This window comes from Amblyomma maculatum, chromosome 6, assembly GCF_055883805.1.
Source record: "Amblyomma maculatum isolate TAMU_Amacu chromosome 6, ASM5588380v1, whole genome shotgun sequence".
NCBI lineage: Eukaryota > Metazoa > Arthropoda > Arachnida > Ixodida > Ixodidae > Amblyomma > Amblyomma maculatum.
Window position 1 is genome coordinate 62,380,284 of NC_139349.1, and position 19,516 is coordinate 62,399,799.

Here is a 19,516-nt window from a genome sequence, read left to right on the forward strand (position 1 = left end):
TTTAGAGAGAGAGAGAGAACTGAGTACAGGGGAAGCTGCGTACAGAAGCGACGTCCAGTGACGACGTGAGCAGTGACGACGTGAGCAGTGGCAACGGCGGTCAGTCGGATTGCAAGCTGTACTACGCCACGTCATATACAGCCTTTGTCAAAAGTTTAGAGCCCAGAGGGTTTGCTTTTAAGCCATACGTTACGACGTCTTTAACAATCGTGGAAGTCCTAAGCATTGGAGAGGGTAGGAAGGAAAGTTTTCTTGCTTCAGCAAGTTTTAAAACCCGGGAATGCATTACGAGCCACATGGTATGTCTCAGATGTAGACCCCAGGGCTCTGAACTTTTGGCAAAGGGTGTACAATCTGCATGTACATGTTTTTTTTTTTGCCCCGCAGTTCGGTGCAAGAGAAAGGCCGATTATTGTCAGCTGAGTGGTCGTTATTTCTAAGAGCGACTGGGCGAAATTAAGTGCTTGACACGTCCCACTAGAGCAGGCAGTTTGAATTCGGCGCCGTTGCCACTACATTACGTCATCACCGGACGTCGCTTTTGTACCGAGCTTTCTGCGCGTCGCCTGCACTCAGTTTCTGTTCGGTACGGAAACAAAGCGTCCCATGTCTTCGTGCTGGGACACTTTAGAAAGCAAGTCTTTCTTCGTTTCAAAAAAATGATACGGCATCGTCTTGTTCGCGGCTTAAGCCTCCCCATTGGAATTAACCACCCAACTGCGATAATTAAAAATATATCAGAGTATTTTTGTTAATTGGCTGTACAGTTTGAGAAATTTTGCAGCAAATTGTGTCCACCGATACAAAGTTTGTTCCTGGGAATATATACTTTTTTTTTTCTATTTCGAACACACTATTTCTTAGAACCTCTTAAAATCTTCTTTGAAACACCCTTTTTGTTAGGAATACCTATGCTTTAGCATATCTTTAATTCCGTTAAAGCCTGAGCGTTAATTCGGCGGTATTTTCAAACCTATTTGCACGAAGAATATAAACGACCACTAAAAAAGCTGCACTTGCGAGGTAAATGGAGGAAAAAAGATTCTGAAGAAGCGCAGGTTTTCTCGAGGGACGTAACCAAGCTGTTATCACAACTCCAGCCTAACTATTAATAGAGATAACATTAAAATTTATATGTAAGCACAGCCAAAACGGAGTCAGGCCCATAGCGCAATTCGACTTCAAGCTAGTTACGGTCGTTCGGAAGGCGATATCGGTTGACTAAACCCAGACTCTCATACAGTAGAAGAACACTACTATATAACTAACTAAACCCCCAATGTTTCTTTGCTGTGCAGAAGTGCACATACAAGAACTATTGATTTTTCTTTTCGTTGCGCGCTACCACACAGCACAGAGGCGCATTGCAAAAAAAAAAAAAAAAAAGTACACAAAGTTCGAATAGGAAGAGATTCGCAGATACAACTGCAGACGTTATAAAAGCGAGGCTAAGCGCAGACTTCGTAATATATACATGCAATTAAGATAGGAGGTACGAATAGCAAAAAGGTTATTAACAGAAGTAATTAAAGCAAAGCAGCGCCAAAAGCACAACTTCGACGGACAAGCGCGAATGAGCGCAGATAACAAATACGCACAACGGCTTCGGCCATATAGACGCATGAACACGGTCTGTGCAGGTTCATTAGCCTTGTCCGAGAATGAAGATAAGGGCCAAAGAGACAGACAGACACTGAGAGAAAGCGAGTGGGAGAAATCCGAGTGCGACAGCGCACCAAGTCAGGGCGAGCCGAAACGCAGAGAGAGCCGCGTTTCGATTTATCACGCTAGGACGCGTTCGCGGAATCCAAATGGGGCACGATAATTTCGATTAATTAAAACTCGCTAACGGCTCCCGCGATTTCCGGGACCGCGGTGGAGCGCGTGGGCCCGCCGCGCCGCTTGGACGGATCCGCCAGCTCGAATCGGATCCCAGAGCCAGCCAGCCGAGCGGGCCACGGGGCGCTCTCGGGATGGGGCGGGGAGTGGTGAGGTGAAGCGTGGGCGCTGAGGGGAAGCGACACTGGCGCCCTGCGGGACTCGATCCGTTTCCTCGCAGTCCCAGAGCTGAGAGTCAGGCGGCACCATTCATTCGTTCAACTCGCTTTGGCGGTGCCCGGAGTGTCACGTATCGCACTGGGACCGCCGGTAAAGCGGCGACGAAGGCGGAGGGCGCGGCCACGCTTCAAACGTGCGAGCGAGCGCGCTTCAGCAGTCAGACGGCATGGAGTGAGCGGGATGGGCAAGCCATTCTCGTCGCCGGTGGACAGAGAGAGGGAGGGACAATTCGACAGGTCGTTGGAAAATAAAGAAAGGCTCGTGTCCGCAATTTGAACGCACCCTTCCCTTCGACACCCACCTTTGTCTTTAGTCTCCTCTGATGCGAATTGATGCGGCAACGTTTCATGGCCGGGTGAAAGGAGTTGCTGTTGTGACTGTGATTTAAACTTTTCAGTGCATTTACCTTTGGCGGTCAGATGTTGAAGTGACATTACAAAAAAATATGCCTGATTGTTATCCTCAAGCGCCACTTGCTAACAATAGCTTCTTGGCGATGAAGAGCATGCCCAAGGTCCTAAAAAGATGAAGAAAGCGGAGTTCATGTGATGACTTTTAATCTGCGTAACTAGTAAGCCTACTGGCAAGAGCAACATCGCCCGTTAATTGAGTCGTAGCGCTACGAATGACTGCATTAGTGGGAGCCCTCGTATGATAATACACCAGGCCCCAGTAATGAGTTACACCAGACAATCCTAACTCGTGTAAGTCAGGTCAGTTTAGTAGCTTGTACATCGCCAAGGAAGGACTGCAGAGTGCCGATAGGCAAGAACGCGATGGTAGTAGAGACTAACGTAGACTCCAGAGTAAGAAACAGATGCATAGCAATAAACCAGACAAACGATCTCTGATCAGCATCTCGCAAAGCTGATGCCCGTTAACAGCGATATCAGAAGGTAAGAGGCATTAGTCCCGGGTCAGTGGAAAGAAATAACACTATGCCGTCTTGCAGAAATACGGTCTCAGCGAGGACGCATATTGACATAAGGCGTAATGCACGCATGCCATAGGTATGCGGCGGCGGTTAGAGTGTAAGCGTAAACTTTTTCACGCTGCGACAGAAGGTCTAACATTACAATGACGTCAAATCAAAATTTCTTCGGTTGTGACTCTGCTTCAGCTTCAGGTTCGAGATAGCAGTAGTATTCCATTCCGGTTCGAACAGTTTAAAACGGGGTCAAAGAAGTGGGGCACAAGAAAACAAAATTATTGCCGCTAGGTTTTCTTGTCAACCCTGTTAACGCTGTTGTTTCCTTTTCTGAGTGACGCTTATATGCATAAAAATATTTGTTTCAAACTAGAAGTTTCCATTCCACCATCTTGCATTTAGGGTAGGTCAGCAGTAATATTCCAGGAACTTACTGAGTCGGCTGGAAATTCTAATAAACTAAAAATGCTCAGAAGTTTAGTATGTTCTTCGCGCACGTCAAATCTTAAAAACATTTGGTGGTTTTGAGTTCGACTACACCATAACCTCAATGTATTCTTGATACGCCTTCCCTGGCTTTGTGTTTGTGTCGTTGGTAATGGCCCAAAGTCAGACAGATTCAGGGGAGATGGTGAGGGGGAGCACATAGGCGCAGGAGGTAATGCGCCTATGTAGTGTGGCACTTGCATCGGAAAGACTGCGCTGGATGGGAATACCTGGTGTGACAACGTATGCGCCAGTGTTCTGTGTATGTACAAGCATGAGCAGAGGCGTTGGCATCACTTGGACTTTCCGCTGTTAAGTAGGTGGTATATAGCTTGCACTGCTTCTTTAGGCCTCCTTTCGTGCAGGCGTATTTCCCTCACCCGCATCACCAAATACAAAGGATCATTAATGACCTAAGCCAGAAATGGGCACGAGGTGTGTAAAAATTAATATGCAGATAACTGAAATAATATTCACCGGCCTCGGAAGGGAACAGAAGTTTATGATTGATAGTGAGCAGTTGAGGCGGTAAGGGAATACGCCTACCTAGGCCAGGTAATGACCTGACCAAAGATACAAGCTACCGGAGAGAAATAACTAGACGAACAAGACAGAGGTGAAAAGCACGTTTGGTAAGTACTCTGAGGTCGAGACTGGAGCTTACTATTATCCCTCAAGAATGAAAATTATATAACGGCTGTTTTTGACCAGTACTCACTTGTTGGCAGAAAGGTGTGAACTAATGAAAATGGTTTACTTAAACAATGGACGACACAAACAGCTAGGGAGCTGAAAATGCTACGTGAACGTTAAGAGACAGTAAGCGTTAATGTCGCTCAGGGAACATACATGAGTTACTGAATTTCTTGTAGAAAAGAAAAAAGTGGGCATGCGTAGGTCATGTACTGCAAAAGTAAGATAACCGATGGTAAGTAAGGGTAACAAATGAATTCCAAGGGAAGGCAATCAAATGCTGCAGGGGGCGGCATGAAGTTAGGTAGGCAGATGAGATTAAAAAGTTTGCGAAGATTATGGGGATGCAGCTGGCAGAGAAGCGGATTCACCATTCGCAGATAGCTAGAGATCTAGTTATCGACGCTGAAAACACAAGTAAAGCCTGGATTCTGTATATTTACCAAGTTACCGATTAATCTGTTTCGTACTACGCTTACAGCCTTCCTCTCCTTTACAAAAGTTGGAGAAAAGAAAAAAACTTTCGAACTAGGCTTACGCTTCCATGCTCGTTGGCGGCTGCTATCTGTAAAACGAGAGGGCTGGGTAAGTTACTTCATTATAGACGTCCCGCAGTTGCCGCAGAGTGCGCGGCTGCAGCATGCCCCAGAGGCACGCAATATCGCCGCCACACGACAGCACGCATTGCCTTACAAAGCACCCAACCGGGCGCGGGACACGTCAGTCTCCCCGCAGTCGCGGAGCCTGGCAACCTTCCCCATCTCCACACCCCTGACAAGCAACGAGTCTCGTGGCCACCGGGGCGGCGTGTTCGATCCCGGACCCCGAATCGTTTTCTCCCTCAGAACCCCGCGGTCGTACGGGATGCCGAAGCACGCTGCAAACGCCAGGGCGCTGCCGGCACTTGTCATTAAAATGCACCCCTCGCCATCGCGCGGCTGACTTCGCGCCTCTCATTCCCCACTTCCTCGCAGCTTCTCGACCACCGGTGTCAGCACTTCTGTGCGGTGCGGGAGACACGCAAGCCAGGACACGCGGCGTCGGTCGGACCCCAGGCGCGTGCAAAGCGGCAGAGTTTGTTCACACCCACTTTTCCGCTGCCTTAGCCGATTCCCAGCTGGTCAAGCTTTCATGCAGTAATTTTCCCGCCACCCTGTTATAGTCCCTTCAGAATGCACAAAGAAGGAAGCGTCATCACAGCACGTCTTCCCAACCCAAACGTTTCCGAACGTTCAACTTTGCTAGAACTGCACGGAACACGACGAACGGAGGCAGCGGGAGAGAATCTGGGAATGTGGCTCCCCTTGCCGTGATCGGTGCCCCGACGTCGCATGGCGGCCCGGCTGCGTGGATGTGAACGTCGTCGGTGCCTTAATGAGGGACAACAGCCCGCGCGATAGCTACCGCCTTCGGTACCCGCCTGCCTACGGTATGACAGTGCGGCGCGCCGAATTCCGGCTGCATGTCTTGAATTCTACCTGTTCAGGCAGGCAAGCAGGCTTGTCTGCGAGCCAGAAGCAGTCCTTAAACGCGAAAGCAGCCGCACGGAGAAAGCGGCCACGAAAGCAAAAACGTGCGGAGCGCGCAGTATGAGGTGCACCGCAAGGAATCAAGTGTTCGTCACATCGAGAAGCCAATACATCTGCCAATACATCGACGACAGCAAATTTTCAGATTTTGAGAAAATGGTGCTCCTCTGAACCCGGATGAACGCCATATGTGCCAAAACGCGCAAATCTACTGGAATCTTCCACGTGTAACATTACTGTCATATGCAAAGTTATATATGCAAGGAAAAAAAGAAACTCCGAAATGGTGAAAGCATAAAATACGGCACGTGAAATTCATTCAGGTACACTCGACCACACGTTGAAACGTCAAGTTGGGCTAGTTGGTAATTTCTTGTTGGAATCATTTTGTAGCGGTAAAAACACGGAAACAAAGAACACGAAACACAAGGGACAACACACGGACTTCGAGACTCCCCAGCTGTCAGATTACCGTCTACAACTTTCGATTAAGTAACGGTTACTGTAGACGAAAAATGATGGTAAAGGGGAACAAAGGCATGACGTGAAATAGAAAAAATAAAGTGCACCTTTTCCCCTCGGCCACGTAAGTGAAGTTATACGCAATGAAAAAGAGACACATTCGCGTCCTCTCCAAGCAAACTAGCCAGTCACCGAGAGCCACGAGCGCAGCAGCCATTCTGCTGGGAATGGGGCACACACAACGCGCGAGATGTTTCATAATCAGCTCTTTAGTTCCGCGCTCTCGAGTAACACGAAGCCGCCCAGCACAGCCGGAATGCCAGCGAGGCGCGTACGCGAATGGTGTGCTCTCGGCTGGCGTATAATGACCGCAGGAGCTGCGACGGCACCGGGGGAGACCACGGGGAAGGGAGGGGACGACAGACACACTTGGTTGAGCCCCTCGCGAGTGGAGAAGCATCCGGACAGCCCCATCTACGCATGGCGATGGAAGAGTTGCGCTCGTAACAGCCGCGGCATTCCTCAGCCATCCGGAGAGCGCTCCAACATTGCTGCCGAAACGGCGACGGTGCGGTGAGGAATGCTCGAGCCCCAAGAAGGCGGGTGATGTCGGGGAAAAAAAAAAAAAGTTTAAAAAAGCAACGCGCGCAACTACGCGTCGCATGCATATACATACGTACGCACGCGCGGCTCTACGCACGTTCCACAAACGAGCCCGCCACCGTCGTCGGCGACTCGGCGTTGGCACGCGGGCGCGCAAAAGTGGGAGCACATTTTACGGTCCTTAACGAGTTCCGCTGAAGGCCTTGTTCTGCGGAGCCACGGAAACGCCCCGACGGCGCACCCAGAGTTTAAGCGAAACATGCAGGAAGGTGAAGACGAATTCAGGCACGCGGAAACGGTCTCAAATATTAAGGAATGAAAAATATAGCAAAAACAAAGAGGGTGGGCGGAGGAAAGCACGCGGAGAGGAGGGAGTCCTTTTTCGACGATAACGGGGCTCCGCCGTACCGCGGTGGGGGCTGCACGTACGTAATAAAGAGCAGCGCATGCTCGTTTCGTAGCTGCCCACTCAGCCGTGCAGACCGCGTTCCTTTCATTCAGTAGGATGGTGCACTCGCTGCTCGAGATTACTCTTCTGGTCCTCGGCCCGCCCAGGTTCATTCGTGCGAGCCAATCAAAAAGTCACTGGAAAAGAAAACCGATCACTCCTTCCGAGACACGTACAACCGAGTCACAGCGTGCAGCTGGAACGTTGGATGCACCCAAGTGTAGACTAGTCAAGCGTATACCTCTTTGTTTCGTTCTGTAAGCCCCAAACAGCTACTCCAGTCGTGCATAGTCCACGCTGAACAACTAGCCACACCAATGGACTCGACCTCCTTTACCGGTACCTGCCGGTATGTGTCTACACGACTTTTGCCGGATGAATCCAGGCTGACCAAATGATTTCTTCAGACGTTCGCGTGGAGCGCAGTAAAGGGATGAACGCAAGCCGTAAAGAATCATCGCGCAGCGCTATATGCCATCACGTGTATCGCTTAATTGCCATCATTTTTGTGAGGCATGAAGACTATAATAAGAGCCGACAATTCCAAAAAAAGCCTCAACTTAACAGCTTGAGGGGCGAGTTGGTGCTGCATAGTACCCAGAAATGTGGCGCAACAAACACAATCACATGAGAAGAAAACACAACAACAGTGCGCCTGTGTTGTGTTTGCGCCACATTTCTGGGTACTATAAAGCTGCAACTGTACGCATATCGACGCATATTGAACAAACGGCTATGCCAATTAAGGCTCACCTTTGCAAGAAGTGTACGTAACCGAGAGAATAAATACAGAAACAGAGGAAGAAAAATATCAGCGTAATGGGATACGACGGCGGGTTACTTTAAAGCGAACCTTCTCTCAGACGGCAGTCGTCTTCAGTTTCCAAATCGCAGAAGGAAGTTTTCTTTCTTCCAGTTTTACAGCACCAAACTGCTGTGCCCACAACTCTTCCTCCCAGCGCGTAGACGTAACGTTCTCTACGCCGCAGACACGTCGATGAGAAACAGAGGAACTCAAGACGCCGGCAACGCTCCCTGACAGCGACGGGTGCTCAGCAGGAAAGCCCCATATAGGGTCGGTGAAACCAGCTCCTTCTCTGTGTACTCAGAACGTTTCGCGCTCAAGTAACGACACGGCCGTGTTTGCTCTCAACTTGAGGCGCCGCCGGCGCCCGGCGCGTGCAAGTTCGTGTCTCGAGTAGAGACGTCCGTGCGCGTAGCCGAAGACGGCGAAAGGGAACAAACTAACGAAGCGGGGACGCACAGTCTTGTACGACTGGAGAGAGACGAAAAAAAGAAAGAGGAACATAATAACTAGGGCAAAAGTAGGAGACTGGCGAGGGATAGACGAGGCCGGGTTAAAAGTGCGCCAGCGCCTGATTGCTTTTGCCTGCGGGAAAGCCGCAGCTAAGGGTTTAATATTTCCAAGAGTCGCGAACGCAAACACTCGCACCAGAGACAGAAATACTCCGGAACAAGACGGGAGGCGAGAAAGCGAGAGGAAATAAACAAGAAAATAGAAAGAAATAGTGTCTCGGCGAAACGGGCCGTGGATGGGAAGAAAGCAATCAGAGGAGAAAGGTTCACTGGAGGGGAGAAAAAAAAAATGCTGCGGGGCCAATTTCAGAATCCTGAAGTCACGCGGTGCGTTTTTACAGTCTGTTCCCCTTTCCCCTTTCATTCCCGTTTTCCTTTTTTCGCCTTCGTCTCCCTCAAAACTGCCTTTAATGCCGCGCAACTTTTTGAGGGAGCAGTCACACCGCGGAAACTAAGGAAAATGTTGCGAAGGGAAGAAATAAACGCGCGCACACGTACGAACAGAGAGAAGACGTCGGGGGAAGACGATACTGTAGAAAGCGTCGCTGGCGTGAGCGAAGCCGTCCCTCGCGCGATGAGGTGGGGGTGAAGAGGATACAAGGCGAAAATTAGAATCGATACAAGCTGCTTGCGCGGAAGGCTTATCTCAGCGGCAGCGGTGACGCCGAACTCCCTCCTTTTAGCCTTCAGCTTTCAGCAAGAGGGAGAGGAAGGGGGGGGGGGGGGGGGGGGGGGCTTCGACGGAGAAGCAGGTGCGCCGCAGCGCCGCCCGTCTATGAGCCGACTTGGCGAAGATGGATGAACGCGGGGCGCAAAGTCCCTTGCGGGTCGTGCGTCCTCACAGTGCGCACCGATCAGCCGAAGCAGCAGTCAGTTGCAGCGGTGACTCGCGTTCTCCGAAAGCGAGCGACGCGGCCTGTTTGACAGAGATTCCATGGCCCCGAAGTGCACGCTCTAAATGGTGGCAGTGGTTGTGGCCGGGGCGCAACGCATTACGCTTGATAGGGGCTGGGAGATGAGTGAGCGTGTATGCATGAGCAAGCCTATTGCAATTTACAAGAGCCCATTGCAAGTTAAAAGACTAAACGCAGCGGGCCGACGACGAGGGGGACGGCAGTAGTAAGAGCGAAACAAGCGAGCAAAAGACGGGAGAACGGACTGAATTCTCGTTAAAAAGAGAGGATAAGAGGGAGAACGATATGGCGAGCCACTACAGAGCGCCTCATCAGTATCATCACCATCACGAACACCACCAACGACCCTGCCGCGACCCTTCAATGGACTGACATCCTAATCTCCAGTTCCGCTTGTCCTGTGAAGACTGCGGCCAGCTTATCAGTATTTTTTCTTCTTCAAATTTTTGATTCGCAGAGAGCCACTATCGGTAAAAATAAAAATAATTGAATAATGAAGCATGATTCTGTGACAGAGAGAAAAAAAAAACGGCTAACAATATAGATAGAGGTTAATGAGGAACAACATTTAAATAGACCACGTTCACATGCATGAGTGCAACATATATTGCTCGCGGCCGGTTCTCCTTGTCGAAGAAGAAAGAGCGAAGCTGCAAAATCGTTCGCATATGAACGTCGTGGCGCAATGCCGGCCAGTCGAGAGAAGCCAGAAGATTGCCACGTGTTGCGGCAGAACCGAACATTAATTTGCGCAGAGCGACATATCCGGTGCGAACCAACGAGCCGAAGCCGCACACGAGTATCCACAGTGTTTCGCGCTGCTCGCCCCATATCGCGGCCCGACACCCATGCCACGGCTCACAGCATCGTTGTTCCCGAAGCCATAGCACGCGCGATTAGCAAAATAATGGGTGCGAGCAGTTGCCGAGATGCAGTCGGAAGCCACATCCAGCGCCATGTTGTTATAATAAAATGGCGGAACTGTTAGATGTAGGTGATTGAGCTTAGAAGCGCCATATCCGGCAGCAACCTCACGCGTGCATGAGGGGGAAATAAAGAGAACAAAGCAATGTTATAGAACAAGGAATGAGAGCCATGCACCTGGTTTTCACGGTTACTGCAACGTAGAGTGAAGTTAACATGTGTTAGAGAAGGCTTGGTTCAGTTTGTGGGGTTTAACGCCCCAAAGCGACTCAGGCTATGAGAGACGCCGTTGTGGAGGGCTCTGAAATTTCGACCCCCTGGCATTCCTTAACGTGTACTGACATCGCACAGTACACGGGTGCCTTGCATTCCGCCTCCATCTAAAAGCGGCCACCGCGGCCGGGATCGAACCCGCGTCCTTGGGTAGAGAACTCGAGCGCTCTACCCACCAAGCCACCGCGGCGGGGTACAAATTTAGAAAAGGACTATAAAAAGCTTGAACGTGTCTTCATTAAAGACGCGAAGCACACAAGCGCGATTTGCGGCCTTGTGTGAGGATAGGGTCGACGTAACACTCCTCGTAGTCTATTTGGGACAGGGGCGCTTAGTCGGTCCCGGAGTAACTCAGCTTCTTTCTTCTTGCAAAACATTACTCACACGGCCAGTTATGCCTATTACTATTGTCCGTCCAGCACAGCCGAAATTCACGAGCGCAGTCCAGAATTGTCGCATTGGATTTTGTTTTAGATTTTAGCCGACAGGTTGAGCCGAACACTGGGCTTAAGTGAACTGTGTGTGCCTGGCACAAGTTTTCCATTCTCTCTCTCTCTCTCTCTCCCCCTCCTCCTCCTCCCCGTTCCCATCACACTACGCTTTTCTTACAGTCGAGGGGACGCTATCAAGAACGTGAACGATACTGATATGAACGACCTCGAGGCAAAAATACGCATGAATGGACGCAACCTTTTTCTCTTGTCAATGCTATGTATACTCATTCGAAAAGAGACTTCAGCTCTAAAGCACTCTTCAGGCGCGCATTAGGTGTACAAGCATGGGATGACAGCTCAACTGGCATTAAAGATGCGACAATGTGGCCCTATTTAAACAGGCACAACCGAATCATAGCTTCTATCATACCGCCGACACACGGATGAGGGCGCATTGAATATTTCAAGAGGGCAGAAGGAACAATCACACACTTCCTACCATGAGCACGGTTAACAGAACAGACGTCACACAGATACTGGCGGGGATTGAATACTTAAGGGACTTTGCAAAGTCGCTTAATCCCAGGCATAGAAAACGCAAGAAATAGCCACAAACGTGCAAACCTCAGCACTTAAAAACGGCCATGACAATGGAAGGTAGTAGTAATCAGGTAATATGGCCGGGTACTCTTTGGTCGGTGGGCGGTGTGACGTCACGAGAACACATGGCATGGCAGCGATTACTGGTTGACAGAGCAGCAGAGTACATATACGCGAATGGGAACACACCAAGAGACTTGCGGAATGGATCCATTAACTCGATCTCGACATACCCTTAAATGCGGAACTGAAGCCTCGCCCCCCTTTCCCCTCCCTCCTCGCTGACTTTTATTTATTGAAGTGGCTTCAGAATATATGAGCGAACAAGGCCGGTCACAGAATAAAAAAGGATCAAGTGCTGCGTAAAAGGTCGCACACCAACAAAAACTAATACAAAGTGAATAAGCCAAAGATTTCTTTGTACTTCGCAGTGGGAACGAAGCGAGGAAATGCTAGCTTTGGAATCGAGCGGTTTCATTTATGGGTTTCTTCGAATGACACTCGTTTCTTATTTTGGACCCGCGAAATTTCACGGACAAGTGAAATTTAGGACATTCTCGTGAGGGGTTACACTCGCACCCTTCTCCCTCCAATTAGAGCGCCAAACCAACCTTCACATCATCAGTTATTTTCGTCGTCAATTAACTCAATCTGATCGAATTTGGGACACGATCAAAGTAAAATGTAAGCTAAAGAAAGCTTGCTCCCAACAAATGGCCAGGTTATATCCCATTAAAGGTTAATTAATAACGCTACTCAGTGAGAAGAGCCTCCGCGGAGCTTTAAAAAAAAAAAAAAAAGAAACAACATGGCTTGCGCTCAACAAAGGCGAAGCAAATGAAGTTAAAAAATATATCGCCGTCTGGCAGCAAGAAGTTGGACCGGCAAGTAAGCGAAATCCACGGGCTTCTGTTATTACATCGCGTTACCTTTGCGCAGAAAGGCAAAACAACGCCGGCCTTCCCAGAAGCATTCCCACCTCCAGCTGCGGGTTCGCCTTCTGAAATCCGGACGAGCAATCAATTTCTTTCAAACTCTTGCAGACTGTTCGCACGCAACGCGAAGAGAAAACGAGGGTTGGTCTCATCACCGTGAAAATCCACGAACCTTATGTGGTGAACAAAGAAAGTCGAAAGAAATGGATAAACCAGAACGCACGTAGAAAACAAATGAGTAAACAAACAAGAAACTGCGCATCAAAAGAGGGAAGTTCGCAGGAAACTCCGAACGCATTCTACAAATTGAAAGTCGGAGATGAGTTGCGGTTTTATGGCTCCGTCGAGCGCGCTCTCGCCCGCCCCCCTCGCAATTTTTCAGTCGCTCAGCATTATTGTTTAGCAAGGAATGCCGCAGCCCGTGTTAGTGTACGCCACGTTCACATCACAAAACAGCATGGCCACCTTCCTGCCTTTTAGTGCGACGATTTCAATGCTTGTATCGAGATAACGGTGTGGAATGAAAGAGAAAAAAAAAAAAAGAAAGCGACGTGGAACACGAGGCGTTATGCTAGCAACAAGTGGAGAGAGAAAAAAAAAGTAAAATTCAAGTTCCCTCAGTGTTTCAACTCCCTGCACCATTTCACTCACGCACTCACTCTCTCACATACACACAAACAAAAAGAAACCAGCGCCATCGAAGGCTTTTGTGCGACGAAAGAGACCTCCTCGACACGAACGACGGCAACAGAGAGTAAAAGGATAAGCCGAGCATATGACTCCTCTGATGCCAAACACAAAACCGGGCGCTAATAGTAGGCAAAAGCAAACCCAAGAATAGGGCCCTTATTCGGAGGCACAAACATAACCGGAAGGGAGAATAAAGCCTTGATCAGAGACAGAGGCGAAAGGAGAGAAGGGGGGGGGGGGGGGGGGGGGGGAAGAGGACGAACAGAGGTAAGGGTGAATGAGTAGTGTAGAGCCCGCGTAATCCATCAATGGTGCCAGAAGTGCTTCTCATCAGGGCCCCCTTTCATATTTCTCTTCCCGCAAATCCCAAGCGGTGGCCAGCGAGAAGGCAGCACAACGACGGAAAAGGAAGAGGGTGCTAGAGAGAAAGGGAGAGAGAGAGCCAGACGCTGCGGCGGCCGCATCAGTGCCGAGCTGCACTCATTCTTAGGGCGGCAGCTCGTGCCGGCCTAATCCGTCAGCCGTCTGCTCGGCCACGAAGTGAACCGGGGCTTTGGCATCGGGTTGAGAAAGAAAGGGGGATACACCGAGAGAGGGAGAAAGAAGAAGAAGAAAGTGGCCTCAAGCGCCGCCAAACTTGCGCACGCACACACTCATCTCTATCTTCGCCACGATTCAAGTGTCTAGAGCAGACACGCCATCGCTTCCTCCTCTCCCTTAATTCATCACACGCCAGCAGCACGGCCGCGCAGGAGTATCTGGCGCACCGCGCAGAGTGAAACTTTCGATGAGATCGAGGCGACCGGTGAGAAGAGAAGCTGGCGAATAAATAACACACAAGGAAGCATCTGAGAAACAAAAAACAAAAAACAGCAGGCGGCAGTTAAATACGGAAAGAAGAGGGCGCGAATAAAGCTGGACAGAAAACAAAGAAAGGGGAGAAAAGTTAAGGGGAAAAAGAAGCGGAGGTGCCGAACGAACGGAAAGAGACGCAAGTAAAGAAAGGAGGTAGCATTTTCACTGCACCTCTTCCTTTTAGCTCCCGAAGAACACACACAGGGCCCTCTGTTCCAGCCAAGGGGCCCCGCAATGAGGGTAAATATTACCCCTAACAACGAGTTGAGCGCCACTGTTAATTGGATTCGATCGCCGCGGGGCGAATGTACGAAGAGAAGAAACCGAAGGGAGAGGAAAGCTGACAGTAAAGTCAAACAGAAGAAAGACTGTTGAGACGCGGCCTCATTGCCCCTGCAACGAGACGATCAAGTGGCATCCGGCGTTTCGCCTCACCCTCATTACTTTATTTTCTTCTCCGGCGTGCCAGACTTCCTTGCAGATGCGTGCTCGTGAGAAAAGGTAGCGCAGAGAAAGTGCAGGAAGAGTACAAACAAGGCACTGACTTCGGCGCAACCCCGAACTGTCTGTCAGGCGGTCAGAACTTTAAACCAGAGAGAATCGCGCGCAGAGGCAAACAAACGGAGGGTCCTCCTCTCCGCCATGCACACAGAGACAAAACAAATGCGAGCGCGATGCTGCAACGGAGGCAAGTTAAGCGCAAAGTGCACACTTAACGCGCACCCAGCTGTCCTATATATATACCTGCTCGCGAGAGTTCAAGACGGTTGCGTCAAGAGCGGCGGCCGCGCGGAATCTACGGAAATAAACAGCAAATATATAACTACTCTAGGGAGGCAATAGATACCGATTTGTCCGAGGATATCGAGCAGCTGGGAGGAGCGGAGGAAGCAAACGACTCCGGAAGATGGTCTGGTCTGGTCTGTGGGGTTTAAAATACCATCTTCCGGAGTCGTTTGACTCCGGAAGAGGCGATAGAGATGAACGTTTACCAAAAATAACAAGAAAACGATCATCGGTGGTCCAAGTCTCGAGATGCAGGGATGAGCGCGCCCTTAGACTAGCTAATGCAGTACAATGTCAATATTTCGCAACCAACAAAATCGAATATTTGCTGGAATTATCCGCAGTTCTCAACAGGCTCGACTGAAGAGCTAGACGTGAGGTTGTCGGAACGACAGCAACAATTGCGAACAAAGAAATGTTAATGTGAATTGAACCACGTTTACTATCTCAGCACGCCATCAACGCGCCCTTCTTCAAAAAGACCGAGACAAACAGAGCCAGAGAACCTCACACCCGCTTCACCAAACCAAATAGACTTTAAAAACAAGTGGATGCGATTAAACATTACTCTCGCGACCGACAGTATTTTCCCGGTACGTGCAGCAAAGCTAGTCCTTTTTCCATTTATTAATAGTCCATGCCTTTTGCACCCGCGCGCTAATCGAAAAACCCGCTGTTTAAATAGGATCGTTATAAAATAGCAGGAACGAAGCAACGAATACCGCAATTAACTACACGACCGGCGCCTTCGAATTCAGGCGTTATTCGCCCGTCCAGAAACGTCGACCGCGCGCTTCTCTCGGTCGACAGAACGCACACAATTTTAATGCTTCATTCCTTCTCACGAACTACGTTTTCCAGCCAAATACGAGAAACAATAAAAGACATCAAATACACGTAAACGAAAAAGATAATGATGCGTACGACGGCGGGCGATACACAGCAATAGGCACGAGCCAGCGAGCCACGGCATTCACGCCAGCCGCAGGATGACGTTATTCAGGCCGGGATCGGGGCAAGGCCGTTGAAAAGACCAACTTGACCCTCGCGTATGCGGCAGCCTTTGTCGTCGGTTTCACACGGACCGGCCATCAGCAGTTCTCGAGCGCGTTTTATTCACGAAGTCGCCGAGGTCGACGCGCTATTATTAGGAACGCTGATTAATCGCTCTATACGCGTTTTGCCCCCCAAATTGAGCTTTTTTGGCAAAAGAACGGAAAAAATAAGATTAATTGAGCTTCAGGTCGTTATTTCTCCCCGCCCCCCCCCCCCCCCCTTTTTTTTCTTTTTTTTTTTTTTTTGTCGTTACGCGGCATCAAGTAGATGTGAGAGTGAGAAAGAGGTAATGACGTCACTTTGGGCTCGTTAGTGCGCTTTCATATGAGGCTGCGACCTCGTCCTGTGGTTCAAGCCTATCCTGCGGGAGACACTGTACAACAGTCTATGGGCATTGCCAGCAGTCGTGACTCCGAAATCGTGCGCCCTACTCGAACACCAAAACCATGGAGGAAGGAAACAACTAAGGAGAGGCCCTTGCCATTCCCAATGCATTGGAGAAAGTGGCGGAAGTGACGTCAAAATTAAGGGTTAGCCTAGTCGGGCCATTAGCAGCGGTATTGCTGTTGCTATAAAAATTCGGGCCACTAGCAACAGCGTTGCTAAGGGCCCGAAGTACGTGAGCGTCGCGGAGATAGAACATGCGGAGGGTAAAGGAGGAGAGACATTGCAGCGCCCGGTCGCGGCGCGGCCGAGCGGACATGCCGGCTTCAAAAACGTGACGTCAAGGCCTCTCCTAAATTATTTCCTTCCTCCATGAGCAAAACCCACTTTGGCACCTACGAACAAGGTCACTGCTCACAACAGTTGACAGCCAAGCGGAGAGCTTCGAGGAGAAGTCGAGCACTCGAAAACTGCGTGCCTTTAACGCTCACTGTCCAAGTCATAAGCAAACCTTTCGGCGAAGGCACTTCCGGAAACTGGCCATGGGCTATGCCTGCATTCCTATCAGGAATTTAGGAAGCGGCAGAGAGGAAAAATTATGCGGAAACGTTGGCCACTAGGTGTAGAAACCGAAGGTCCTCGTCAATGGAATTTATGTGGCGTACTCCCCTTCCTAAGGCTTCCGGGATCGGTGTTTTGCTCCTGCAGCGTCTCCGTAGTACGCCAGCACAGGGCGCAGACATTAGAGAGATTTAGCTTACCGTGATCCGCGATCCGCTACAGTGATCCGCCACCGCGCGTTCCACTGCGCATGCCCAGATCCCCTTGACGCCGATAGATGGCGCCACATACTTGATGTCGGCACATAGACCTGCTGCGTCGGGACCAATCAGCTTGTGCGCACCGCCCACGCGCGGTTGAGGGTCGCGGTTGCGGATCGCGGATCACGGTAAGCTAAATCTCTCTATTAGCGTACAGCACGTACCCGTACCTCTGTGTACGTGCTGATTGGTTCCAGGGCCGCGCAGGAGGGCACACACTGAATTAGCAGACCAGGGTCATTCGAGGCGCCGATTTCCTTTGCATAGTTCGCTCACTTAGAAGCAGGCGACAGATTTCGGCGGGAGAAACACTAAACGAACGAAACCACATCTCTACTGGCGTTCATCCCGTATCGCTGCTTTCATGACGCTTCTCAGGAACGATAAAGAGAACGGCGACGGTCTACGTCTCGCCACGTCGCCCCTCTCTTTTCCGCACACGGAGCCCACCATTAAAAGCAGAGCCAGTCTAACCGCGAAAGTTCAGAAAGCGGTCGTCGCGCTCACCGTAGATGCGGTCCCCTTCATCATCCGAGGACGAAGAGCCGGAGCCGTCGTCCGAGCCTCGCCGGCGGGTTGCACCGTCCTTCTTGCGCGCCCTCTTCTTCCGTAGCTCCTGGCGGCTGCACACCAGGCCCAGCTCGAGCAGCTTGTCGACGACGCGGTGCCTGGGTCTCTTGACGGTCAGGTGCTCCAAGATCTGGCCCATTATGTCTGTGGAGAGAGGGAGGGGGACGCCGCACGACGAGCAGTCGCGGGGTTCATGCCTTCGCTTCGATAATCGCACCTGATCGCGATTTTCACGAACTATAATCAGGGCCGCAGTCGAGTCAAGATGGCGACCGAAGAAGGACTTCCTCACTGATCAGCTTGAGAGCAACTTTCCTCGACTGCGCAACTAAATCGCATTTTTTAACGAAATGTGAACGTCTAGCTTTAGCTGGACCATTTGCATTAGTCAGCGCTGAGGATAGTCGGCCTGTGTCTGCAAACACCCGCCGTGCTAGTGGAACCTTATACAAGCGTCACTAGCCTCCAGGGTGGTCTTAGCGATGCTAAGATCACCGGCGTTGAGTGTTCTTCCGCGGTGGGGGAGTCAGAATATTGCAAGCATATGTTCAGAATGCAATGCTGCGCTGTCACAGGCAAGCAGAACGTTTTGCTAAATCATTGTTAAGGCTAAAATCTAAAAAAGTTCACAATTGTATCACTTTCCACGTTCGCTCGCTTGGGTCTGAACTCATCAAGCTGAATCAAGGTACAATGTATACAGCCATGGAGAAACATTTAGGCGCTGCGGATTCACGAAAAAATCCCTCTATACTTTGCTTCCCTATCGAGTCAGGTGGTATCTTCCCAGCTAGCGGGGCATCCATGTCTCTCTCTTCTTTCTTATGCATTTTGTTGCTTTGCTCTGTCTGGCTATGCCACGATGTATACAGGGTCACATTTATTGACTAAAGACAAAAATTAGTTACATTGTAAAATTATTTTGATTACTAATGAGTTGATTTCAGGATAAACATTGCCTGTGATGCGCCATATGGCTGGGAACTGAATGCAAGTGATTTTTCTGGCCTACCCCGGCTGTTATACTTTTAACACTTGGCTAAAGTTAGCTTGGACAGCCTGCTTATTCACAACCGCGAATTCACAACCCACAAAATTTTATCGCGACAGTACATTGAGAACACTATTAGCGAAAAAAAAAAAACACGCACACTCATGCATCTCTGCATGACATAAGCAAAGTAATTGTCCTTATGAGAATTACACAGTCTATGAACAAATATCGACCATTTAGTTCTCGATTAAAATAATGGGCTTTTTTTTTTTTTTTTCGTTCCAGTCGCCTTCCAATTACTTTTTTACGACACATGCACACTCGCGAGCGCATTAGTTTACAACGCTGAAGTGGTGCGCTAAGGACCCAATGACAGCGCGCGCAACCGCTTTGTTAAGAGCAATATGTTTGTTCCTTGCATTTATTGATATGCAGTATTGCTTCAGCCCAAGCACAGACTGCGAAACTCAGTACGTGAGGGAGAATTTCTCTGCTCTGCAAAAAGCCGCTCCGACGTTTCAAGACAAGCCTGCTCACGTCAGTACACTGACGAGTGAACCTGATACCATCGCGCCCTCAAAGGCGCGGCGGCGCGGTTAATAGATGCGGGCCTCTGCTAATTAGATCTAGATTGCAAACCCTCCCGCTGCCAGTGGGTAAACTTGCCTCGCCGCTCGCCGCCTCGTTTCCTCCACTTTGATAATTTGCTTTCCGCACCGTAATATACGAGTGTTAGGATAAGCAACTCCAAACGGG

General features: G+C 49.9%; 1 protein-coding gene across 1 annotated transcript in view; it reads right to left on the bottom strand.

Annotated features, from left to right (window-relative positions):
- timeout (circadian regulator timeout) overlaps nt 1-19,516 on the bottom strand; it is a 336,321-nt gene that overhangs the window by 29,291 nt on the left and 287,514 nt on the right. Inside the window, exon 22 of the mRNA XM_084606801.1 lies at nt 17,704-17,910. Within this exon, the coding sequence (XP_084462927.1) occupies nt 17,704-17,910 (207 nt within the window). The remainder of the gene's footprint in view (nt 1-17,703; nt 17,911-19,516) is intronic.